Here is a 27,874-nt window from a genome sequence, read left to right on the forward strand (position 1 = left end):
CATTTAGATCTCTCTAGTGCATATGTAGGGTGATCGGCTGCCGCATGTAGCCACTCGTTAATCGGGGCGAGGTGTTCCGCCCAGTAATACGCCTCTAGGTTGGGAAGCGAAATCCCCCCGCTATATTGGTGTCGCTGTAGTGTTGAGAGCGCCACCCTCGGCTGTTGCCCCAGCCACAGGAAGGCACGCAGGTCTGCGTGGATTTTATTCAGGGTCTTAGCCGGTAGAGGATAATATTCGTTCTGAAGCGCATAGAGAAATTTGGGTAAGAGGACCATTTTGTACAGTGCGGCGCGGCCTAATAGGGTGAGTGGGAGCTGTCTCCATCTGTCCATCTCCGTCACTGCGTCAACCATTATTCGGGCTATGTTGTTAGTGAAAGATCGTCCCCTATCTAACGTGATGAATATTCCCAGGTATTGAAAGCCGTCAGTCGTGTGGATAAGTTGCTCTGGCAGGCACTCCCGTCGCCCTTTACCTTGTGGATCATATAGGACCGATTTGTGCCAGTTGATCTTGTGGCCCACCCGCGCCCCGAAGTCATCTAGCTCTCTGAACAGTGCTGGAATTGTCTTGTCTGGGTCTGTCACATATAATAGTATGTCCTCGGCATACAGAGATATTTTCTCCTGCGTTGCGTCCGATTCTCCCCACCTGAAACCCCTAATTTCCCTATTCTGTCTAATCCGTATCGCCAAGATTTCAATCGTAAGGGTAAAAAGAAGGGGGGACAGCGGGCACCCCTGGCGTGTCCCTCTTCCAATTGGAAATTCACGGGACAACCATCCATTGACCCGCACTCGCGCTCTCGGGTTTGAATATAGGAGCTGGACCCATTTCAAGTATTTGGGTCCGAACCCAAACCGATGGAGGGTCTCCATCAGGAAAGGCCAGTGGACTGCGTCAAAGGCCTTCTCCGCATCCAGTGAGAGGAACCAGTGGGGTTCACTTTTCTCACGGACTTCCTGTAGCCAATTATGAGTGCGGCGGAGATTCAATTTGGTCGCCCTGTCCGGAAGAAAACCGGACTGATCCATGTGTACCAGCTCTGTTATCGCATTTCTCAGACGCCTAGCTAGGATCGTGGCCAGAATTTTCGTCTCGATATTGAGGAGGGAGATTGGGCGGTAGGAGGCACAGTCGTCCCTGGGCTTTCCCGCTTTGTAAATTGGGACGATAGTGGCTGTGGCCAGATCCGGCGGGAGACTCCCTGCCCGGTACGCATCCGTGAATAAGGCCTTCATGTGTCGCTGCAGCAAATCCGCCGTCCGTTTAAAAAATTCCGCCGGGAAACCATTGGGCCCCGGCGTTTTCCCCGGTTTCAACGTTGTTACGGCTTCCGATATTTCCTCTAGAGTCAAGTCCGCCTCCAGGGCTACACTGGCCTCTGTGGACAGAGTCGGCATCTCCATAGCACACATATAGCGTTGGGCGTCCTCTCTGGTTCCCAGGTCCCTGGGCCTATAAAAGTCTTCATAATAAGTCGCAAAGGCATCTGCTATGGCCTCATCTGTGTTCACCCGTATATTCCCTGGTAACGTGATCTGATCCACCCATCTTGTTGCTCGTTCTTTCCTACTCAACCAGGCTAAAAGCTTGCCGGACTTGTCGCCCACATCATATAATCTGTGTAGTGTTGCTAGTGCCTGAGTGCGCGCCTCGTCCGTGACTAGTTCCCTGTAGTGTCTCTGTGTGTCTAGCAGTTTCCTGAGGAGCGTCTCTTCCTTCTGTCGGTGGTATCCTGTTTCTAAATGCAAGACGGTCGCTTCTGCCGTCGCTATCTCGCCCTGCCGCGCCCGCCTAGCATCTCCTAGCCTACTCTGGATACGGTCTCTCAGGACTGGTTTCATTGCTTCCCAAAGGGTAACACCGGAATTAACTGATCCCTCATTTTCGGCCATGTAGACCCGTAAATCTGCTCGCACGCCCCGGAGTATTTCCGGTGTTTGGATGTCCCATGCCGCTAGTCGCCATGCCGCCTGCCTCTCCCCTCTCTCTCTCCCCAGCCGGACATAGAGCGGGGAGTGATCTGATATCCCTCTCGCCTTATACTCCGCCAAATCTCTCACTGAGACCTCCTGCCTGGATACGAAGACATAATCTAACCTAGAGAAGACTTTGTGTGCTCCCGAGTAGAATGAATATGCCTCGTGCGTAGGGTGAAGCCACCTCCATACATCAGTGAGGCCTATGGTGGTCATTTGCCGCGCTAGGGCTGTAGTGGATCCTACTGTGTGGGTTGACCCTGATCTGTCCCGTGACGTGCACATAACATCGTTAAAGTCCCCCCCCACTACCTGTATCGTGTCGGCCGTGTCCAGTAGTATGTTCGCCACTGCCTTCAGAGTGCGCGCCTGTAACTTGGGTGGGGCATATACTGATATTATCGTGTATCGACGTCTCCTCCACATCCCCTGGACTCCCGCATATGTGCCCTGTGGGTCCAGCCAAGTGTGTGTGACCGTGAATGGCGTTGTTTTGTTTATGAGAATCGCGACTCCTCGAGAGTCCGATGTGTATCCTGCATGTGCTAGGACAGTGTACCGTCCTCGCGCAATAAAGGCGCATTGATTCCCTCTAAGGTGCGTTTCCTGGAGAAGGATAATGTCAGGCGCCAGTCGTTTGAGGTAAGCAGTCACTAAACCCCTCTTAATTTTGGATCCCAGGCCGTTTACATTCCAAGTCAGCACCGTGACCCCTTTGCCACCAACGTGTGAAGTATCTAATGTACCTGCCATTGTGTGTTACAGCGCCCTCCCCATGTGGGGCCTCTGAGTAAGGATGGCATCAAGTGTGGGCTGGCATGCCTCTGCTGCTTCTCAACTGACTCCCCCCTCCCCCTCGTAACCCCCTGAAACCCCAACATGTGGTGAAATTGAAACCAACTCCCCCCCGCACCCCCCTCCCCACCTCCCCCCCCTTCCAGTTGCATCCCAACCTGGGACCAAACTATCCATGGGAGAAGGCCTGTCGCCCTCCCACATATCCCTACCCTCATTAAACAGTAACCAGTGTCAAAAACTCAAAACAGTAGGGGGGTGTGTGTCAACTTGCTTGCTCCTGCTCGGCGAGCCGCTCTCCTCCCTGATCCCCTCGCTGCACTGTTCACGAATGTGAGTCTTGCGTGTCCATGGATTGCCCCTGTTCTGAGGAGTCCTGCTCCAGTTGCTGGATTTCTTTGGCCAGTGGGTGTATCGAATCACCCAACATCTCGTCCCCTTCTCCTCCGGACGCGCGGCCCTCCGATTCCTCCATGTCCTCTCCTTCCGAGCGGGTACCGTTCCTCAGGCAGCTGAACCTCGAGCCTGGTACGGAATCACCGCCCGGTGATGCCGATCTGCCTCCTCTTCTGCCCTCTACGCCTCTCGTTCTGTATGGTGTTGCCGGTGTCTTCTGCTGCGACTTCCGCGCTCTTTGCTGCTGTGGTTTCGACATCTCCCGGAGCGGCCCCGTTCGTATCGACCTGTCCCGCGCCACCTGACCTGCTGCCTCTCTGCTGTTCAGGATAGGGCGCTCCTCGAGCCACTGCCATGCGTCGTCCGGGTGCGTAAAGAAGACGGATTTATCTTTGTAGATCACCTTGAGTTTGGCGGGGAAGAGGAGCATGTACGTAATGTTCAAGGACCTTAGCTTTGCCTTTACCGAGTCAAACGAGCGGCGCTGTTTTGAGACTTCCTGGCTGTAGTCCGGAAAGATCATAATGGTAGCATTCTCCATGCGGATTTCCCCCATTTTCCTGGCTTCTCGTAAGATCAAGTCTCTGTCGGCAAAGTTCAAGAAGCGCGCTATAACTGGTCTCGGTCTTGCCCCCTCCGGTGGTTTGGCCAGCAGGGCCCTGTGCGCCCGTTCAATTATGAAGCACGGGGAGAACTGCACTGTCGGAAAAGTGGTCGTCAACCAGGAGTGCAGGAAGGCGGACATGTTCTTCCCCTCGATTCCTTCTCTAAAGCCTACAAAGCGAAGGTTGTTGCGCCTTGACCTATTTTCGGCGTCGTCCACCTTCCACAGCAGTTGACGGTGTGAGGCCTGCAGTTCCGCCATGTCCTTCTTGAGTGTGGTGATCGATTCATCGTTGTCGGTCAATCTGGATTCTGTTGCAGTCACCCTTTCCGTCAGGTTACGAAAATCTTGCCGCAGTAGCGTCACCTCGGACCCTACCTCTCCAATCTTCATCTCCAGGGCTGTTCGTGATGCCTGTATGTCCGTCCTGGATGCCTGGATGGCCTCCAGTAGCATGGCCGTGTCGTTTCGTGTGCCAGGCGGCGTGGAGTGCTGTTCCGCCATCTGTCGCGGTGTCGCAAAGCCGTCCATGGGGCCCTGCTTCGTGGTCCTGGTCGCCGGGTTCCCTTTCCCCATGGTCACTCGGTTCGCGGGCCAGAGGTCCCCTTCGCCGGTCACCCCCCTCCGCTGCGTTGAGGGGTCCAGTCGTGTGCTTTCGCCGGTGTAGCAGTGTTGGGCACCTCCGCCCGCTATGCCTCGTTTGCGACCTCTCAGGCACCTCTTTCCGTCTCGCCCCTTAGCACCTCCAGGTAGTATGTTTCCAGAGCACCGTTATGCCCCTCAACAGTCTAACAGGTCAGATGGTAGCTGTGGCTTTCACCCCCTGCGGGTCACCTCGCTCCCAGCGAATTATGGCCGTAGGCTATGTCTCCCTCGCCGATGTCTATTTCTCCCTGTTGCTCCCCAGCGCAGCCGCCACGCTGGAAAAGGCAGGCTCCGCCCCCTAGCTCGTCCCGTGTGTTGCGGGTTCAGCCCTCACCTCCTCTGACTCGGCCTCACCTCCCCAGATCCGGACCAACTCGCCGACGGCCCCCGGTCTCACCCTGGCATGGGGAAGGCGGCAGGAGGACACCGCTGTTACCGTCTGCCCCGGACACCGCCGGCCGCCATCTTGGTAAAGGCGGCCGGTCGTTCGGGATCGCCGCAGTCTACCTCTGTCCCCACGGCAGCTGCCGTCCGGATCTTTTTCGCGGCCAGGCGGGTTGCAGAGCCGTCGTCAGCTGGGCCGGGCTCCGTAGGGTCCCAGGCGGCTCCCTAGGGTCTCGGCGAAGCGCTGAGCATCGCGGTCGCCATCTTGGCCGCTGGAGGGTTCTCTGGAGCGGGCGGTCCGCACGATTTTCCCGGTGGAAGTTGCACCTCGCCGCCTTTGTGACACTTCTGGCAGGTGCCCAGGCTGCTGTTCCTTTAGGTCGGTGCCGTTAGTGGAGCACTGGGGATATGGAAAGTCGGATTATGCGCGGCTCGGCCAGGAGCACCGGCAAGGCACGTCTAGTCAGCCATGCTGCTGGGCACGCCCCCCCTCTTTGTGAATTCTTTACGGAGATTTTAACCTGTAAGTTTCTCAGGTTGGTTTCACTTCTTGGTCAACCTGGTCATCAATTAGTTCATCATCACTTTCATCACTTAGTTCTAGGTTTTCAAAGTCTTCAAGAATAACATAGGTCCATTCAGGGCCTTTGAACTTGTTATTCAATCTTTTCAATCGTAGATTCTTCCTTCTAGGTTTTTGTGTGGAAAACTCAGTTGGACTGGATATTTCATTCACTTGTTCTGGTTCTTCATTTATTGTTTTCAGACGAAATTTCAGTCGCTTCACAAATCCAGGCCACTTATCTCCTTTTCTGAGTCTTTTAGCTGGCACTTTGTTTTGCTCTTCTTCAAATGCTCTTTTATTTTCATTCAGTTGTGGCACAATTTGTTCATTTCCGGTATTCCTCTCTATTTGACTTGGTCCAGGTCTTGGTTCGGTTTCTTCTGCCTGGATACTAATCTGGCCTTGTTCAGGAGTTTGCTGCGTTTGACTTTGATTTTGTTCACCTTCTTCTTCCTGAACACAATTTTCTACACCTATCTGATCCTGCTCAAGCTCTTCATTCTCTTGATTTTCTTCTGCCTGACCTCTCGCCCTAATACCTATCTGTCCCTCCTCAGACTCAGGAGCATTGACAGGTGAGTTGAATGTCCGAGTATGTTGATCTTTCCTTATCTGGTCCTCCTCAAGATCACCATTGACTTGGATTTCTATAATCTGAGTATGTTCTGATATTCCTGACTCATTCTCACTATTATTCTGTCAATCTAAGCAGGTTTGACTTCTGGTTCTTATGATGTCTGCAGGTATGTCAACTACTGGAATGTATTCATCCTGACTGGTGCTCAGTTGCTCTTCTTCAGCTACTTCAGGATCGATATCTTGAGATCCCTCAGCTGCACAACCTTCAGCTTCAGTTTCATCAGGTTCAGTCACTCTCTTTGTATGACTGGCATGGATCCAATTCAGAATTCCTTTGCACTTTACAGCAGTAGTTCTAACCAAGATCACTTGATGTGGTTTTCCCCACCTTGGTGCTAGGCAAGATTTTCGAGCACGTTCCTTTATTACTACCCAATCACCTGGATTCAGGTCATGTGCTGGAGTTGATTGTCGGGCGGCAGCGTCTTCCCCAACCTGGTGAGAAATAGAACGCACTTGGTCAGCCAGTTCTTTGCAGTACTCTAGTACTAAGTCATCAGATATATTTATCAGCTTGTGTCCTGGCAACCATGCCTGCCTCATTGCTCTTCCCATGAGTATCTCATGAGGACTCAAGCCTGTGTTCCTGTCTGGAATACTTCTGATTCCCATCAGAAGAAGAGGTAAATGATCTGGCCATTCTAATTTTGTTGATGCATATATCTTTCCCAATCTTGATTTGATTGTGCCATACAGTTGTTCTACCACTCCAAAAGCCTCTGGGCGGTATGCACAGTGCAGCTTTTGCTCAATTTTTAATGCTTCACAGATTAGACCAATTATCTCATTATTAAAATGTTTTCCACGGTCTGACTCAATTGTTACTGGAAAACCAAAACAAGGTATGAGTTCCCTCAGTAGTAACTTAGCTACAGTGATGCTATCATTCCTACGTTTTTGGGTAAGCTTCCACCCATTTTGAAAACAGGCAGACGACTAGAATGTAGTTCAGTCCTCAACAGGGTGTTAACTGAATGAAATCAACTTGTAATCTTATGAATGGGCCTCCTGCTTTCCCAATCTTTCCTGGCAATACTACAGTGTTCTTACCAGGATTCATTTGTTGGCAGACTATGCCCCTCTGTCAAAGACTCTCTGCTACATTCCTGAACCTCGCATTAAACCAAGACTGTCCGAACAGTCTAATCATGGCGTTCGCCCTAGGTTTGAATCTCCATGGAACATCCTAGCCATAGGAGCAAGCATACAGTCTGGCAACACAGGTCTACCATCAAGGTATATGATGACACCATTTTCAATCTTTTTCTGACAACCTATCTTTCTCCATTCTTCCCTTTCTTCTGGTTCTGCCTCATTCTGCAAATCTCTCACTTCCTCCCACGTTTTCACACCTTCAAGCAACATAAGTTGGCAGCTGTTTCCACGTGCATCAATTTTCTTGTTTATTGCCATGTTATGTTTGGCACAATGTTGGGCTAATTGGTCAGCATATCAGTTACCTGCTGTCACTTTGTCATTGCCAGATTGGTGAGCAGCACACTTGACCACAGCCACTGTTTCTGGTAATTGGATTGCTTTGTTATTCTTTCACATAATTTCCATTTTTAATGGGAGTACCTGATGAAGTCAGAAACTCTCTTTGCATCCAGAGTTGGCCAAAATCATGCACAACCCTGTAGCCGTACTGGCTGTCAGTATAACTGGTTACTTTCACATTTTCCCCAATTTTGCAAGCTTTTGTCAATGCAATTAATTCAGCTACCTGTGCAGACTTGACTCCAGGTAAATAGGATGCTTCAATTGACCCCAAAGAGTGCACGCAGAGTATGCATCACTTAAACCTCCTTCTTCATGTCTCATACATGAGCCATCTACAAACAGTTCATGTTCTGAATTTATTAAGGGTTCTTCTCTTATGTCTGGACGAGGTTTAGTAAAGTATTCTGTAAGGTCGATACAATCATGTTCGACTTCTTCCTTTACTTCTGCAAAATGTGAATCAGGTAACAGTGTTGCCGGGTTCAGAACATTACACCTAGCAATGGTTACATTTCCTGCACCTACAAGAATTTGCTCATATTTAGTCAGCCGACTAGGATTTAGGTACTGGGTTTTAGTTCTTGTCAACAGAATTACAACTGCATGTGGGACATACACAGTTACTGGATGTCCCATAATAATGGACTCACTTTGCTCACGACTCATGCAAGTTGCAGCTACTGCTTTCAGACATCCTGGCAATGCAGATGCCACTGGATCCAGTGTGGAAGAAAAATATGGCACAGGACGTCTCATCAAACCATGGGTCTGGGTCAGAACTGAAAGTGCACAAATGTCTCGTGTGTCACAAAACAATGCAAAATCTTTTAAATAGTCAGGCATCCCCAGTGCTGGAGCTGAACACAGACAATCTCGTAATTTTAGGAAAGATGACATGCTTTTGTCATCCCACTCTACTGGGTCTTTTGCTCCTCTCTTTGTCATTTGTATCAATGGCTTTGCTAGGACTGCAAATCCCACAATCCATTGCCTGCAATAACCTACAACTCCAAGAAACATTCTGATCTCTTTTTGAGTTTGAGGTAAATTCATATTTTTAATTATTCTGATTCTTTCTGAAGTGACTCTTCTGACACCTCTTTCTATCTTGTGCCCCAGATATTTTACTGATGTGGTGCAAAATTGTAACTTATCAGGTGACACTTAATGTCCTCCTTCGCCTAAATGATTCAGTAAGGCAATGGTATCAACAACACAATCATTTCGATTTTTAGACGCCACCAACAGGTCATCTATGTATTGCACCAAAGTAGATTGTCCAGGTAGCACTAAAGACTCACAGCACTTTTTCAAGATCTTATTAAAGATCGATGGACTCTCTGTGTACCCCTGAGGGACACGATTCCAGATGCAGACATAATAATACGCAAATATAATTTTAACCAACTAAATACGACTAACTACCTATCTTAACTAAACCCTAACCATCCTCTGCTACCAAAAGAAACTGATAGAGCATGGGGGTTTAACCTGCTCATAAATTTACCATACTCACCTGGGCCCATAACATTCACATGTTGAACAGATAAAACCCCACACTACAACAATTACTTCTCTACCAAGTTTATGTATTTACTTAAGGTCCTATATCATTGACTTACCAATCCTTGTCACCGGTACCTAGAGAACTATTGGATCAAGGGAGTTAGTAAGGGAATAAGTAATAAAATAACATTTCCTGATTAAATGACCACAGACTTGGGAAAAGTTTTAGCCTTTTATCTATGTAAATTCTTAAATGTAAAAGTCCATATACAATTTATCAATGACCTCTCAATTATAGAAAACGATAATATGCAAAGCAGTTGTGAGACTCAATATTGGCATTAAAACAGAGGAAGGGGAGAGAAAAGGGAAACATACAATAACATACCCACGTCTAGTATTTACCTAGTATGAAGTGTAGATCAACCCTGGCCATGGGCTGGGACAAAGGACGGAACCCAGGAATGTAGGTATCAACAGGAAAGAACAGGTGATGCAGGTGCCAGCAGGAAGGAACAGGTGCAGACCAGAATCAGGACAGGTACGGGACAAATTGGATCAGGACAGGACCACCTCAGGCTAGAACTGGCACCCACAGCTAAAGGGACGAACCACTGCTTTGGGCCATTTCTGCGGCTAACAGTCGAACCCCGATTGGGTCAGCAAATCTTCTGACAGAGTGCTTCGCCAGGACCCAGCTTCCCGAACACCGATTGGGTTATCGAATCTTCTGACAGAGTGCCCTGCCAGCAACTCTGCTCTGGATCCCTATTGAGTGCGTTGGGTCAGTGACAGGTCAGCTATTCGGACAAGTCGGACAATTTCTCTAGCTAAGCCTACTCTAGTTATACTGTTTTCCAGGGCAGTGTACCACCCCCCAATGTTGCAAGTGTAAGGATCCCCAAATTTGATTGGCCAAAAGACGTGGAGATGTCATCACACCACACTAAAATGAAACTTTTCCCTAGAAATTTTTATTTTACGTTCCCGCTCATCAATTTATTTTACCATGCATGTTTTATTCCACCCAACAATTAATGTTCTGATAGGGAATACAATGTTGAAAAATTATAACAAGTTGTCTTCTGTTAAAGTTCAGCAGGTCAGCTTCTCAGGCTCATCTTCTAGCCAGTCAGTTCTTGGCTGTGTTTCAAAGGTCATTGCTTCATGGACTTTGTAACTTCTGCGCAGTCGCAGTTTCTCCAAAGATGGAGTTCAGCAAATAAGCATCAGGCCCGAAATGAGTTACATTTAAGAATAGAAAAGAAACAGTTTGAGAACACAGAATAAACGAATGCACTGTATACCACTTACCTCTACTCCATTCTCAATGCAACATTGAGCTCAATGGGAATTTTTAGTTAAATGCAATTAGTTACTTTGTAGATTACTTTTCTAACCACAGGACTGGATCCTAGATTCAGTCCCGTAACATGAGCTGTAAACAGTTAAGTAAAAGCGTTTTGGTTATAGTAGTGATTTTTAAGGAAAATGATTGTATTTTAAAATTTGACACAGAAACTTTTTCACATAGAATCACCAATGTTATCCTATGGGAGGAAATCCACTTAGCAGGTAAAGTATGTTTGCGTTACTTTTGTAATCCAGTGCTGGGCTCCTAGGTTCAGCACTGGGACATCTGTCTAAAACAGGCAAGTAATTACGTTTTTATCGTTGGCACAATTTTTAAAGAATATTTGTAAGTTTCAAAAATCGACACTTGGACAGTTTTTCAGCAAAAAGCAGACAATGATATCCTATGGCAGGAAATACAACTTACTGGTAAGTACGGTCAAAATTACTTTTCAGGGTCAGTACTGGGTTACAAGATGCAACACTGAGATCACCCCTGATAACAGGTGAGTAAATCGGAATTTGTTATTCGGCTGATTTTAGATGAATATTTTAAAGTTCTAAAATTCCACACACAGAAGAATTTCCAAGTGAAACCAGTCAATGCTAGCCTATGGAAGAAAAGTGAGTTATTGGCTTTTAGGTAGGCGTTCGACTGGCAGAGTTAAGGTTCTAGGCATAGACTCAGGGGTTTCCCAGAGTCAGGTAAGTACAGTTGGTACACCCCCAGTGGCACAGGGGCAGCCGGGTGCAGAGGTAGTTAGGCCCAATGTTATCCAATGAGAGGCAGGGGGCCTTCGGTTGGTGGCTGCAGGTAAGCAAGCCACCCGGCTGTGGGTGCTGGTCACTTGGTCAGGGCAAATGGGGAAGTGGATTAGGAAAAGGTTGCACCGCTAGGGGCACTCGGGCAGCTGGGTGCAGGGTGCTTTTGAGCCGTCGGGCGCTCAATGTTATTCAATGGAGATCTTGGAAAGTGAACAAAGACTGCAGGCTCGGGGACGGAGGATCTTCAGAAGTGACCAACACTTCGAGGGGTAAGTTGGGATCTTGGAGGATAGGTAGGCACCCCGGAGTTGGGCACAAGGGGCCGGGGGGCGCCGGGGTGTCTTTTGACGTCAGGAAATCTTACCCTCTGCTGGTCGCGGTTGGGGGGGGGTCCCTGGTTCTGAGGCTGCAGGCTTAGTCTGGGTCGTCGAGTAGGGTCCGTGGGCACTGGATTCTAGGTCAGATTCGCCGGGGGGACTTCCTCAGGGTCTTTGTCCACTCGGGCACAGGCCGGGCTCGGCAGGTGCAGAGTGGGCTGGATTTGCGGTTCCTGGCTGGCACCAGGGGTATTGTGGTTTAAGCAGAACCACTGCTCATGGGAGTCCCAGTCTCTATGAGGGACAAGGCAGGCAGTTCCTCCGGGGTTCTCGAGGTTGCTGTCCGCAAGAGACGCCGGGAGTTAGCAGGAGCAGGTTCAAGGATCAACAGGTTTGTAGGGCTGGGGCCAAGTCAGTTGGTGTCATCCCCTTGTTAGCAGCTGCACGGCAGGTCTTCTTCTTCTTCATCTTCTTTCTTGTTTCGAAATTGGGATCTGAGGGAGGAAGGTTCAGGGTGCCCCTAAATACTAAATGTAGGGGTGTTACAGGTGGGGAAGGGCAGGGACCAATAAGTCCCTGTCCTGGGGTGAGTACACCCCTTATGCTGCTACTCCCCTGTGGGAGGGGGGCAGGAGCCTCTCTCTGATTCGGCAGGGCTCCCCATCCTCAAGAAGGCCGGAGCCCGGATTTGTGTTTCACCTCGCCTCTCCCACCTGAGGGGTGGAGTTGGCACAGGCTGGCACACCCCCTTTCCTCACGTAGGGTTTCCCGCCAGTCTTCCTGCCAGAGTGGCGGTCAGAACCGCTGGGGGCCAGTTGCTGAGTACAGCAGGTGGTCTGGAGAAGCTCACAAAGGCTGCATGCCTTTGGAGCTTTCCCCTGCCCATCCTGAGGGAGGAGACCTAGCACCTCACCCACGATGTGCATTGTTGCAGGCCCGGGAGACTGTGGGGCTCTTCACCCAGAGGTCCAGCAACATGTTTGCTGTGTGGCAGCCTAGGCAGCCTCTCAGACAAGACGTGGATTGTAGGTTAGGTTTCAGGGGGTATTTCTAAGATGCCCTCTGTAGTGCATTTTACATTAAATCCCACACTGGCATCCGTGTGGGTTTAATGTGCTGAGAAGTTTGCTATCAAACTTATCAGTCTTCAGTGTAGCCATTATGGTGCTGTGGAGTTCGTAATGACATCCTCCCAGCACCATATACTCTTAATGGCATCACTGCACTTACAGTGCCCAGGAATGGCCCTGGGTACTGTAGGGGCACAGGGCTCATGCACCTGTGCCCACACCACTGGCAGTGGGCACCCAGCCAGAGGGGTGACTGATGTATGCCAGGGTAGTGGGTTTGTGGGCATGGCACACAGAGATGTATGCCATGTCGACTCTTTGTTGAGTTCTGCATCAGGACACTCAGCCTGCAAAGGCAGTGTGTGTATGTAAGGGTGCAGGGCCCCTAAGGGTGGCACATTAAGTGCTGCAGCCTTTAGGGGTCTTCCCTGGTCACAATGCCCTGGGTACCTAGTGTACCATTTACCAGGGGCTGACATGTGGCCAGGGATGCCAATTGGGTTTCAGCTTCAATACATTTTGAGGGAAGGAACACAGGCCCTGGGCACCTGATTGGCAGGAGCCCAGGGCACACTCAGTCAAAGCACATCAGCAATTCAGCAAAAAGTGGGGGCATACCATGCAAGAAATATGGCACTTTCTCACATCAGGTATATCCTTATGTCTCTTGTGTAATGTAACTGGATGTAGTAAAAGCCTATTATAGATAAAAAATAATGTTTGTGTGGTGGTAGCTGCTCTAGATGTTTTCCTGATCTTAGACCATATTTTATTCCATAAAGAAGGTGACCAATTCGCTTCAAGGTCTTCCTCCCAAGATAGTTCAACCTTCATCTTTTCTCTGTTTGAACATGAACAGCGAATATGGGTGTAAATTGGGGAAGATGTGGGGTTAGAAAGTAGGAAAGTATGTAAGCTGTTAACCGGGAAAGATACAGGGCGAGATAAAATTTGATTATATGTGCTTAAAAGACCTTGTTTAATCAGAGTATACTTGGAGTGATGGGTTAGGTCAAAAAGTTAGATAGCTTCAGAAAAAGACAAGACTTCATTTTGAGAAAAAAGCTGATGTGTCCATATTAAGCCCTTATGTCTCCAGGATTTCCAATAAAAGGGTTTACCACGAATCAGAATAGATTTGTTATTCCATAATGTAGAGTTAAAGAAGGAATCCTGGTCAGTAGGGTGAGTTATTGGAATGGGTTCCAGAAACGTACATGTGCGTTTGAGAAAAGGGGTAAAAATAGATTGAGGTCTGCGGGTGAAAGAAAGAATTTTCTTGAACGAGACAGGAGAGAGAAAGGAGCGTTCAAGATCAACCCATAGGGGACAAACTACTGATGATTCAAATAACCATCTAGAGGTCTGGCGAAGTAAGAAAGATTTTTGTAGGAAAGTCAGGATAGTGGACTCTGCCTTCTGCTTTTGTTTCTATTAATCTCAGCAAGAACATACAAGATGTTTCCATAAGAAAGAAGATAGCATGGAATTGTTTTTTGTAAAAACTTTTAAGGGAATGGGAATTGGAATAATAGCTGTGTCTGAAAATATTAGGTCCTTAGTCGATCAGGGCAAAGCCGTAGCACTGATCCTTTTGGACCTCACAGCAGCTTTTGAGACTGTGTCCCACAGCAAGCTGCTACAAATTCTCTATGAAAAAGGGCTCTGCTCAAAAGCCCTGGCATTGTTTGCATCTTTTCTTAAAAACCGAACCCAGATAATTCAAATGGGTCCTTATTCTTCCACTGCAAAAAAGTCCATTATGGAGTCCCGCAGGGAGCTACCGTACGGCCTACTCTTTTTAACATATATGTCTCTTCCCTAGCAGACATCAGCAGGAAATGGGGGTTCGATATATACTCCTATGGTGATGACACACAATTGATAATCCCCCTGTTTGATAGACTGACAAAAGTCAACACTAAAGACAATCTTATACACTGCCTTACAGAAATTGCTGGTTGGATGTCTGGACATTGCTTAAAGCTAAATGCTGGAAAATCGGAGATCCTACTTTTTGGAGGCACCTATGCAATTTGGGATAATAGCTGGTGGCCCCAGACACTGGGCACTGTCTCTAAAACAAGGCAGGCTGCTAAGAATTTGGGCATCATCTTTGATGACGCCCTGTCCATGCAGAATCAAGTAGGTCTATTGTGCGGGAAAAGTTTTGCCACATTAAAACCTTTTAGACTACTTTTTCCATGGATTCCTCTAAACTGTAGCAAAACTGTGACAGAGGCACTTCTTGTGAGTAGGCTGGACTATGGAAATGCACTGTACGTTGGCATGGCGGACGATCTTTTTACAAGACTTCAAGTGGTCCAAAATGCCACAGCTAAACTGATATGCAACAAGAGCAAATATAGTTCAGCCTCCTTTTGTATGAAGGAGTTACATTGGTTACCAGTACGGCAAAGAGCCAATTTTAAGCTCCTGTGCTATGCACATAGAACGCTATACAAAACTGGCCCAAGAATTCTACAGGGAAAATTAGACTTTTATGTACCCTCGCGCAACCTGAGATCCCACCATCAGGCATTGGCGTCAGTTAAGCGTACATCTAAAGTCAGAATGGGTGACCGATCATTCTCAAAATTAGCAGCAGTTCTCTGGAATAAACTTCCATTGAAACTTCGTATGACGGAAGATTGCCTTACGTTCAGGAAAAAGCTAAAAACTCACCTATTCCCCATCTATCAACCTATCAAGTAGACTATCACACTCCTACATTAACCTGCACTTTGCTTTGACTTAGCGCCGTGATGTCCCTTGGGATGAATGTTGCGCTCTACAAATACAAATACAAATAGTATATAGAACTAGAGGGGCAAGCATCATTTTAATGGTGTCCACGCGTCCCCAGCATGAGAGGTATAAGGGATGCCATTTAGTTGTTAGAGAGGCAATTCTATTTATACATTTCTCCAAAGATTCAATGCTGTTGGAATTAAAGGTGTAAAATAAAGACCTAAATTTGATGTGCGTTCCAGGCAAAATTCGAAGATTTTAAATCGTCTTTGAAGGTAAATTTGGTTAAAGGAAGTATTTCACATTTATCTTTATTAAGCTTATAGCCAGAAACAGAGGCGAAGGGATCTACTTATTGTAGAAAGGCAGGTATAGAACATTGTGGGTTAGAAAGAAATAATAAGATATCATCAGTATAAGCTGCTAATTTAACTTGTATGTCTTGAGAATCAAATCCTTTTATGTCATCATTTTGACGGATTCTGGACAGAAAGGGTTCTAAAGTCAAATTAAAGAGAAACGGGGACAAAGGACAGCCTTGTCGGACACCTATTTTCAAATCAAAATAAGGGGAAAAAAACCTTTGGCAAAAATGTCTGCATGTGGATCAGAATATGAAATAGAAATCAAGAAAATTATCTTTGGGTCAAAACCAAACCATTTGAGCGTATGAAAAAGGTAGGACCAATTAACTCGATCAAACACTTTTTCTGCGTCTAGGGCCACTGCTGCTAATGAATGTGGCAAGTGTGTAGCTTTCGATAAAATATCGAAAAATAAATGGGTATTATCAGAAATGAGGCGACCTTTGACAAAACCAGATTGTTCTGCACCCAATAATTGAGGGAGGAAAGATCTAAGGCAAATAGCCAAGGCTTTAGAACAGATTTTATAATCTATGTTTACAAGTGAAATGGGTCTGTTGTTCTTTTTTTCTTATAAATCTTTTTATTAATTCAACATTAAAGTCATATCCATTTTCCATGTGACATTCCGAATAATTGTACAATGCTGCATCATTGTATGTAGGGAGAAAATGGTTACAAACATAATACCCCAACATCACATTCTGCCCTTCTTTGCATTTCTAGCTCCACTGATGAGATACACATAGGTTGCCACGGTAGACATTTCATTTGTCCCATTTTCTATCCCACTTCTTCAGACACCCCCATGATTTGAATGCTTCTGTTTCTGTAATCATGCATTTATATATTTCTTTCACCCACACTCGGGAAGAAGGCGCATCCGCCGCCCCCCCATCCCATCGCAATCTCACGCTTGACAAGGGCGTAGCCCAATGTAGTTAGTCTCTGTGAGGTCAGTCGGCTCCCATATATTAAGAAGACTTAGTCTTGCTGTGAGGGTGACTTCCTTTTCTAAGGCATTCGGAATATAGGTCGTGGCGCCCTCCCATATGTGCCGTATTTCCGGACATTCCTAGATCAAGTGATAAGAGGTGGCGGTGCGTTGGCAGCCCCGTAGGCACATCGTACCCAGTCTGGTGCTTCTCTTCACTAGAGTAACCCCAGTTAGGTACGACCTATGTAAGATTTTTAGTTGAATCATTCTGAAACGGAGAGTGATCGCTGCTTCTCTGGGGGACATTAGTGCCGTCTGTCAGTCCTCATAGTCAATGGGTCCTAGGTCTCTCTGCCATTGCTCTTGTAATTTGTGGAACATGTCAGGTAGATTGTTGCACAGCGTTTTGTATGTCAGTGAGATAGCATTTGAGTGAAACTGTCCATTTAGTAATCAGTCTTCCAGTGGTGATGCCTCTGGTATGTTCGTGAAATCGGGTAGTGACGTGGTGAGGGCGTGTCTAGTTTGCAGATCTGTACATTTCACCTTGGGCCATTCCGTATTTCTCCCCGAGCTCCTCAACCCTTAGAATCGAACCTTTTTAATAAAATCTCCGATATTGGAGATTCCTATAAGATCCCATTTGTCAAAGTCAAGTTGATGACATAAGTGTACCAGTCTCTGTGTATACCATAGGGGAGTGGCTTTTGCGAGGACATTTGACCATCGCAGGTGGGAGTTCACTTGATGCCAGATCGTCACCGTGTGAGATGTGGGCCCAAAGTATCTATTCTTGTTAACTTTTTAATAAAGTGCCCCTAAATACCCTGCTCATCCCGTTTGGTATCTGTCTAAAAGATAGGCTGAATCTATAGGGTAGTGATATAGCCAGTGATTCAGTACCACTAATTGAGCAGGCCAGTAATAGAGTCTTAGGTCCGACAGGGCAATGCCTATATCGTACCACCCTTTCGTCAGTTTTTTCATTGCAATGCTTGGAGACCCATCGTCCCATAACATCGCCGAATTGCGCTCTCTATTTCCGAGAAGTACGTATATTGGACCAGATGTGGGCAATTCTAGAGGATGTAGAGAAAGCATGGGAGGGCCAACCTTTTAAAAAGAGCAGCTCCGCCCACCAGTGAAAGAGGTAAGGATTGCCAGTTCTTCACAACCGCATGTAGGCGGGACAATGGGGATGCCAGATTACGGTCACAAAAAAATGTTAGGGCTTGAAGTTATGTATATTCCCAGATATCGGAATCCATCAGTGGCCACTTCTGCACAGCAACCCCTAGGGAGTTGAGGGACTGGGCCTCGGAGCACAAACAACACTGATTTGCTCCAGTTTGGAGCGTAACCAGAGTATTTCCTAAAATGCGTATAGATCTTTAAAACCCCGTGGATGGATCTATACGGAGAGACAAGATAAAGCAGAATGTCATCTGCATAGAGGGATATTCGGTCACAATGACCCTCCGCCCATTTCAGGCCTCTTACCATGACATCTCGCCTTACCCAGGCAGCCAGTGGTTCCAGCATGAGGGAAAAAATCAAAGGGGACAGGCGGCAGCCCTGTCGGGTGCCTCTTTTTAATGTGAATGTGCGAGATGTGTAGTTGTTCACTCGCACTTGACCCTGTATACCCGTGTAGAGCAACTTTACCCCGCCCAGGAACTTCAGAACGAATCCTATTCTCTTCAGGACTTCAAATAGGTATGGCCACTCGATAGAATCAAATGCCTTGGAGGCATCTAGGAGCAACACCACTATGATCTCTTCCATGTATTCCCGACGTGCGAGTACGTCATGGAGGTGTCGGATATTAAGTGCCGTATTCCTTCCTGGCATAAAGCCACATTGGTCCGGGTGGACCAGGGAGGAAATGACCGTGACCAGTCGTGATGCAAGTACTTTTGCTAGGACCTTAGCTTCTACGTTAATTAACGAAATCGATCTCTAGGACCCGTAGTTATCAACAGGCTTCCCTGGCTTGCAAATCACTACTATGGAGGCTAGACGTTGATCCTCCGGCAGTATCCCTTTTTCGTAGCTTTCGTTATACATGGCCCTTAGGTGAGGGACTGTCTGAGAAGCAACCATTTTTACAAATTCGATGGGAGTCTCATTTGGCCCCATCGCCTTCCCTGACTGGATTTGGCTTATGGCCTTTTGGATTTCCTCATCTGTCAGGTCCTCATCTAGATTATCTCTATCAGTGTCAGAGAGTGTCTGTATGTCACTGTCGGAAAGGAGCTGACTGGAGTCTTCCACAGTGTAAGTAGTTGATGGGGAATAGATATGCTCCAAGTGACTTGCACAGGCTTCTGCAATGTCCCTTGGATGTGTGATTTGCGTGCACTTGTTTAGAGTCAGCAGGGGCACCCATCTCTCACCTTGATCACGTTTCTCTAGCCCAGCCAGCGTTTTGCCAGCCCTGTCTCCTACTTTGTCTATTCTATGTTGATTGTGGAGTAGTTTGGCCATTGTTTGTTCCCTAGTTTTAACCCCTTTGCCGCCGGGTAATTCCACCACGGCGCGGGGGAGGGGAGTGCGGTGCTCGTGACGAGCCCCGCTCGTCATGAGGCACAGTGGAGCTAATAATAACATAACAACAACAAAGTAACAAAATATGAAGATCAGGGTAGTTTATCAGGAAATAGAAAATGGAATATGTGACAATCCAACTGTGAGAGCATAAATTGCAACAATAAAGAAGAGACCACAAATATAAAACTGTTGTCTTTCAAATACAGAGAATTATTGTCAAGCTTAAAGAAAAACAGCGACCCAAAAGTGCCAAGAAAAATTGTGGCAAGGATGAGATACGAGGACCAGGTATCAGTTGTAATGAGCTGGATTAAATTTACCTAGGCGATGGTCTTATACAACCTCACCAAGCCCTTAATTGGGGAGCATTTGATGGATACAAAATGGTGGTCGCAGAATTCAGAACTTGAGGGGAAATTACGACATTAAGAGAGGCAAAATGTTTCTCAAAAGAGGAACTCTGAAGTTATTGTTCACAATTCAGAGAAAAAAAGAGCACAATTGACAAAAATAGTGGCTCCAAGAAGCTCCAGATAAATATTGTGAGAGGATGGAAGTCAGCAAACAAAATGGCTGCTGCAGCGTGAATAAGAGATGTTAAAGTAAAGGGCAAGCCAATACAGACTTCTTAGGTATGTAGTGCCTTGTTGGACTTATGAAAAAGTAATTTTGTGTATAAAAAAAGAAAAAAAAAATCAGAACTGAAGGGTAGCGCTACCTTCCTCCGGTGAATGAATGCCGTGAAAAAATTGCGCCCAAGATGCCGGTCGTGGTATCTGCAGGACAGTTGGAAGATGCGTCATGAGGCGAAACAGTGTGGTCGTTGCAGGGAGAGCTTTGAAACTGAGCCCCGGGTATCAGGAGATCTTCTTGAGCAAAGCTGCCTGTCTCACGGAGAGGTTGTAGGCTTTGATGTGCGGCCAGTCTGCTGCATCCCGAGAAGCCCTACATCTGTGCCGCCATCCACCGCGGCGTCAATCCACGCCCCCCACACAGCCGTAAGCAGAGAACGGCCCTGGGCCAGGGTTCAATTCCCGACGCGGCAGGGTCGTGGACCAGGGTCAAAACGGACTCGATAATTCTCGCCTCGGTGCCTACTCTAACCAGGGAACACACTCAGCAACTCTGGGCATTAAGCTTGCCTCATTTCTACAACGGCCCCCCACAGACGCCGGGGATGCCTGGTTTCACCTTGGAGATACCCAGAAAGGGAACATCTCACAGGGAAAACCAGGACGGGTTCCCCAGCGGTCTTCAGCGCCAGGATACTCCCTGGAGTCGCAGTGCGCTTTACAAGTACACCCACATTTACATTTACAACCTTGCTTCAGACACCTATTTGTGTGCTCAAACTCTGAAAGTGTGTGAAGTTGAGTAGCACGCAGCACAGTGCCCAGATTATTCCAGACAACGAACTTCCTCCATAGCAAGGTCTTATTGACATGATCAAATGCTTTAGAAAAATCGAAAAAGCAAGAGGAGCGTAGCTGTTTTTTCGGGAACTGTACTAACAAAGCCATGCAGATCACGTTATCCACGGTGCTGGATTTTGCTGGGAAGACTGTTTGATTGTAATGAATTAATTTGTCCTCAGTTGTCCAAGCTTCCAAGTCAGCTAAGAGTAAAATAGCAAAAACATTTTCTTCAATATCCATTAAGGTTATTAGTATATAGCTATTAGGACTAGTATATATTCCTATTTATACATTGGATGTAAAATCGACCCTTTTCAAAATTTTAGTATGGAATCAATAGCCAAGCAATAATTGGATACATTCTGCTGGGCAACTGCCCAGTACTCTGGGTCTTGTTTGTATATCACAGCATGAAGGCCATTCTGGCCAGGCACACCGTCTCCTTGGCATCTGATGATGCAATTGAATATTTCTGGCCGGGAGTATATCGGAGGTTTTTCTTTAATCCTCACTTTGCTGGACAGACACTACATCCTGTGAATAGTAAAGATCCTTTATGAAACCCACCCATGAGGTTTGATCGACCATATTTCCCACTGCGAAATTTCTATCTTTTTCCATGTCATTATTAAAATAAATGCCAGAAAGCCTATTGATTTTTACATTTACATACTTGAAAAAGGTCTCACCATTTAGAATCCTTTGCACTTCTCTTCCCATCGCATAGAGATTTTTTTAAATGCCTTCCTCAGTACCTTCAATATCTTTGTGTGACCCTTGCTATCTTCAGACTTTTTCAGTCTCTTGGCTTCCTGATCTAGGGTTTTCCTTTAGGCCAGTAGCTCCCTTGAATCCCAATAGTTGTGATTTGGTCTCCTAGTGCTATTATAATGCTGTTGATGATCCACTAAGATGGTTCTGAGCTTGCTTAGTGCTGATTCCCAAGCAGTGATCAAATCACAATGTGTGAAAGGGGTTGTCTATAATGCTGTGTAGTTGGGTGAACTACTCCTCTGGGTACAAGTTTCCAAATCTTTCAACACCCAGGCAGCAGGCTCTTTGGGAGGACTCCCCATCCTGCAGCACTGGGAGGAGAGGGTAGCCAGCCAGTGGAATGCTTGCCGCATAGAATTGTTGGTGCCAGGTATGGCACCTCAAGCCATCTCATGCCCACAGCATGCACGTTACTGTGCCCATGACACGCCTGGGACTTCTAGCTGGTATATATAGGGCAGCTGCCAAAATCAGGGAGCTACACTGTCTGCCTCTACAGCAGTATGTGGTTGGAAGAGCATGGGATGAAGCCAGAAATGGGCTAACTGGGACTGCGAACAGTTAAAATATAATTCCATATTGGGGGTACCCAAGCCGCCCTGCGAGAGTAAAAGGGTCAATGTTTTCCATGCAACTCTAGGCTGCCTGCTAGCCCATACCAGAGCAATTAAGTTTCAAAGTCAGCAGAGGAAATGTCTAGTGAGAGGGATGGGTATATTTATAAACAGGTATAGTGACTTGGAGAGGACGACCATGACAATCCTGCCCACTACGTATAAAGTGATTCGGGAACAGATTGGGATCCACTCCTCCAGCCAATTCACTGTTTCGCCATAGCTCACCCTCCAGAGTTCGGTCACATTTCTGGTAAGGCAGACCCCCAAATAGCAGACTGGGTCCGATGGCCATTGGAGTGGGGTCTCTGAATCAAAGGGTCTGTCTCTGAGGTAAGTGGGGGAAATGACTGTTTTGGACCAGTTGATTGAGATGCCAGAGTGGCCACAAAAGCGAATCACTTCTCAGACAATCGGAGGAGTATTTATCTTTTGATCATGAATGTAAAGGTCACGTCATCGGCATACAGCGACAGCAAAATCCTCCTGCCATGAAGGATATTTCCCTGTACTAGTGGTGTTGGCACAGCCAGGCCACCAGTGCCTCTATAACTATTGCAAATAGGAGCGGCGACAAGTCTCCTACCATCTTTAAAGATGCCTCCCAGGCTTGACCATCAGCTAATGCCTTCCTCACCAAAAAACTGTTGTGACATCCCACTCAAATCTTAGTTTAGTAAATAAGCAAATGGCTGTGAGATGTGGTCTGGCATAGGAAACTGGCCTGCCCTGTTCTTGGTCCAAGGGTATCTGTGTTGTTGGCAGAATTGTTTTTGTGCAGGAAGGGTCATCTGAAATACCACCACGGGTCCGAACCACCTGCTCCTCAAAATGATGGGCGCAGTTTGTCCTTCAGACGTTGTCGTGGGTTTGCAGCTGCGATTAACTCGTTGCAGATGGTGACTGGCAAACTCATCGCCAAGATTTTGTGCTGACTTTCTTCAAATGGCAGGACACCGGGAACAATAATAAACTAAATGTTTATTAAAGGTAAGTCCATCTACAACGTGACTCAGCTGTCAATTTCAATTTCAATCTTTATTATGCTTTGGAACTCCTTAGAGGTCCACATAAAGAAAAAGTACAATACAAAAATACCATTCACAGCAAAAGTAGACAAATCATAGCAATTACAATTACTAGAACACAAAGTGACACATTATTAAGCATGCCGATCTTCAAAAGATTTCTAAAAAACATTTACAAAAATTAAAGATATAGAAACAAAATCTCTCATTAGGGGGATTATATAAAGCACTCATAAAAGAATTCACATTTAGAATACCCATTTGCAAGCATATTTGTCTTAGCCATTTGCTGCGATAAGGGCGCAGCGCTGGGCATATAAAAAGTACATGTATTCGATCTTGAATGGAATGATGACAAAAATTGCAGATTGCAGATACTCCATGCCATTTAAACAAAAGATTATTTAGGGGTAACAAATCTTGTCTCAGTAAAAACCAGAATCTCCGGATACCATGAGATAAGTTCCAAGTAGCGTAGGGTTGGGCGGATTTCCTTGCGAATGAATCAGTAAGAAGATTAACACCCTTCTTATCGAAAATAGCAGTAAAGTCTAGTCTATAGCTAAGGTCCCAAGTGGCTTCTTTCAGGACAGACTTTAACTGGGATACAGATAGAGACTCTCTTCCAACTGCAAGAGGGATACAGCCTTTCTAAAGTTGCTAACAATCAAGGAGTGTTCCCCTAGACCTCCCAGTAGTTCAGTCCTTAGGAGGAACCTCATAGTCCCCTCTTCTCCTCTGGCTATGCTTGCGACCCAGCGCACCACAGCTGCCAGGCCCTGCACCCAGCTGCTGCGCAAACCAAACTCAAGTCTGCAAGCTGCCACGGAGCAGGCAGAATTGACAGAAGATATACTTCTTAGCAATTTCCCCTCCACCTTATTTAAAAAATCCCAGTGCTTAATATCAATTAATTCTAAACCATATAGAAGGGTGGATGGGACCTTTGCCCTAAAGACCTCCAGTAAATGTGAGAAATGCCTTTTTCCCAGTGCCGAATACAGTGAATTTAAGCTTCTTCCTTGGGCTAATGCCTTCCGGGCACTGTTATCGGTGTGGGGTTTAGCACTTAAATTATCACAAATTACTTTTCCAAGAAAAACGTAATTCTTTACAACCTCCAGTTTGTCATCTCCCACAGACCAGGTAAAGTTCCTAAATTTATGTTTTTTCCGGCCTGTGATGCACATAATTTTACTCTTACATGCATTAATTTTTAGGAAATGAACAACTGCATACTGATGTAGAGCAAGGAGGCGTTTAGCAAGACCTTTGGGCATAAGATCCATTATTATGATATCATCCGCATATAACATACATGAGATGTGTTTTCCGCCCAAAATTGGAGCTATACCATCACAAGAGGAAAGAGAAGCAGGTAAATCAGCAATATATAACGAAAAGAGTAACGGGGCAAGTAAACAACCTTGCTTAAGACCATTGCATGAAGGAATAACCTTAGAAAGCCCCCTGTCTCCTCCTTGCAAAACCTGGCACCAGGTGTCTGTATGTAGCAGCTGAATCATATCTAATAGATACGGCGGCATTCCCATAGCCGAGAGCTTTCTCCACAGCAGTGGACGGTCAACTTTGTCAAATGCTGTGGAGAAGTCTATAAAGGCCACATAGACTCTTCCGCCACGTACCCCTACATATTTATCTGTAATTGTCTGAAGAGCGGAAAGATTGTCCAGCGTTCCGTGGCCCTTACGAAAGCCTACTTGTTCTAAGGGTAAGATTTGTTTTAACGCCACCCAATCATTAATTAGTGATAGTAGACATTTACAAAACACTTTCCCAATAGCGTCTAGGAGAGCTATTTGGCGATAATTGATAGGTAAGTTCCTATCGCCCTTTTTAAACAACGGAACCAAAATACTCCCCTTCCAGGATGCTGGAATATATTTTTTAAGGTAACAAATCCTTCAGACGTTGTCGTGGGTTTGCAGCTGCGATTAACTCGTTGCAGATGGTGACTGGCAAACTCATCGCCAAGATTTTGTGCTGACTTTCTTCAAATGGCAGGACACCGGGAACAATAATAAACTAAATGTTTATTAAAGGTAAGTCCATCTACAACGTGACTCAGCTGTCCCTAAGCCAGTCAAACAGCAACTGGCATTAACAGAACACAGGCTGAAGAGCTAGAAGCTAGAACATGGTGTAAGCTCAGGCTCCAGGTTCTGGACTCCACACATAAGACATAACAGAATGATGCTATCCAGGCAGTTTCTTCAAGCCAGAAATAATTGTTAGCCTAAAATCTCATGTGTGAATTTTAGTTTTTTGATCCAGTACTTTCACTTTATTTTTAAAGGTACGTTATTTGAATAGCATTTTAATATTTTACGGTTATCTTGTGTTTATTCTTTCTACAGTTTTCTCCTTTAATGCCTACATTGGTTTGCCGAATGAAGGAAACACCTGCTTCCTAAATTCCTTGCTGCAGTGCTTATATCTGACACCGGAATTTAGAGATAAGTAAGAATAAAACTGTGGGCTATAACTTTTGTCCCTTGTGAACAATGTTCTCATTATTTTTCTCTGTGTGCGTAATCAAAATGTTTTCAGGCACACTTTTCTCAACTGTGTGTGGGACTGAAATTAGTGATTATCTACTTTGCAGACACTTGTGCTGGGAAAGCCATCACATCTGAGGGATGCATGTGGAGCAGATTCATTTTAATCTGCTGGTGCAGGGTCACCACTTCGTCCATGGGTTCTTACCAAAATGAAGAGGACTCACTGGAGAGAAGTCTAACCATAGGTCAAATATTTAGGCATTCATGAATGGGTCTCCATCCGACAAGTACCATCAAGATACCCAAGGAGAGAGCACACTGAACGATGGTTACATGGGTTTTTATAGCAAGAGATCACAAACAAGGGACACCCAGAGGTAAATAGAGCTTCGGGAAAAACACACAAATGAGACAATCGGTCAGAATCAACAATCTTGGTATCTTGTGTACCTGTCGTGTCCTGAACCTGCACAACATGATAGGCTATCTGAGCAACCTTTATCCTAGGCTTACCATTTTTTAACAAACACACAAAACCCAGTGCAGACATCAGCTGTTCTTTTGCGCTGACTTTGTATGTTTACGCAGCCTACAATGTCTCAATCTGGATTCTTTACCAATGTTGATGCAGGTGCGGTGTCAAGGATAGAGCCAGGCTGAAAACAGGACAGGGGTAAAAATGGATGATGCACAGCTTAATTAAAAAATGAGAAATTCAGATTTTACATTTTCACAGTCCTTCCTTTTCAGCTGTGCTGAATCTATTCTAAGGGGTACATGTATTAATCTTGTACATTAATATTCGTTAGGTCATGAATTTCAGTGTGCATAATCATTTCTCTATTGAATTCATGAACAATGACTGGGGAAGGTTTAATACTATTACAAATGGCTATACAGGCTGTACATATTGTGGGGGGCACATTGAATGCAGCAACAGCAGGTGAGAAAGATGGCTCCTATGATTACTATCCCCATTATCAATTTCCAACTTCGAGTGGAGATAAGTGCCCGTAACCAGTCAGACCAGGACCAGGTTCCTTGGTCTTGATGTATTTCTGCAGCTATTTTATGTAGTTATGAAATGGTGTTATAGACAGAAGGGGCGTGGTCAGGTATGAACACGCAGCAGCTACTACCAATGATGCGGCATGCTCCACCACGATCAGCGAGCACGACATCAAGCACCATTCTATTTTAAAGAGTTACAATTCTTGTAATCTGGAGTCCTGTAATATTTCCTAGAGCTATTGCTGTCTGATTAGTTACTGCTTCTACTACTTGGGTCAGGCGTCTAATCTTTCTACTGTTTAGGGCTGCACCAATGAAGAAAAAGAGTCCAAAATTAAAATCTACATATTGCTGCAAGGCTGTATCGGTCTGATCTACTTCATCACTATGTATCGTCCGTTTGAACCTACTTAAAGAGATGTCATTAAATAATTTCAGGTCTTTGTTATAAGAGGCAGGTGTTAACAACACAGGGGGAAGTAAGAAAGACACAAAACAGATGCCAGACCAACTGATTGGTAGGTGATAGTAACCCTTGTTTCCACAGATAAAATAGGTATTGTGTGAGGACAAAAAACTACTATTATTTGTTCCAGTAATCTTTAGCACTGTTGTACAGTCACTTTTTCCCACAGGAATAATGCCAATACTGTCCACACAAATTTCTGCTATGGCTCTGGTTACAGCGATAACAGAAGGCTCATTACCCTTGGCCTTTTCAGGTGTTGGGGAAAACATATCTGGGGGAGGAATTCCCACTGCAATATTCCTCCATTTCCCATACAGTTCCTTTGACTTGAGGGGGGGGGGAGACTGTTAAGCACTTTCTGGGGTGGGTCACCCTCACACCTTTGTTTCTTTGAACTATAGCTTCCCTGGCTTTCTACTGGGCTTTCCGCCCCCGGGGCATATTTGGGTAAACTCTCCAAATCTGCCCCGGGGGGGCAGGAAGGCTATGGGGTTGAACACAAGCCCATGCACATGGGGTGCCCGATTCCATAAAAAATACTGCCCTTCACCTATCCCTTATGTCTAGTGGACTCTCTGCCCCCCACCCCCCCCTCTGGGGGGCAGATTGGAGTGTATACCCAGATCCACACCCCCAGATGGCAGAAAGAGCAACTGGGCCTGGGGCAAGAAGCAGGTCCATGTGCCAGCTCCCCATTTGCTACCATGCTCAGCTGGTCTCCCGTTTCATGCCTTGGTTTGCCCTTTCTGAATGCCGGTATTGTAGTCTCTTAGTTAGCCTGTGTATGTGCCGCTTAGTTAGCCCATGTTGCTGCATTTCAAGACAGTTGTTTTTCTCCTGTTTCTCATCTTTTCGCTTGCTGCTGTGTTGTCTTTCCTTTGGGATCTCCTTCTTCATCGGGGTAACATGCTGTG

The 27,874-nt window shown here is 46.2% G+C and overlaps 1 protein-coding gene across 1 annotated transcript in view; it reads left to right on the forward strand.

Annotated features, from left to right (window-relative positions):
- LOC144790862 (uncharacterized) overlaps nucleotides 1-27,874 on the forward strand; it is a 580,240-nt gene that overhangs the window by 65,660 nt on the left and 486,706 nt on the right. The window contains exon 2 of the mRNA XM_078665522.1: nucleotides 25,337-25,439. Within this exon, the coding sequence (XP_078521648.1) occupies nucleotides 25,337-25,439 (103 nt within the window). The remainder of the gene's footprint in view (nucleotides 1-25,336; nucleotides 25,440-27,874) is intronic.

Source organism: Lissotriton helveticus, chromosome 11 (assembly GCF_964261635.1).
Source record: "Lissotriton helveticus chromosome 11, aLisHel1.1, whole genome shotgun sequence".
Taxonomy (NCBI): domain Eukaryota; kingdom Metazoa; phylum Chordata; class Amphibia; order Caudata; family Salamandridae; genus Lissotriton; species Lissotriton helveticus.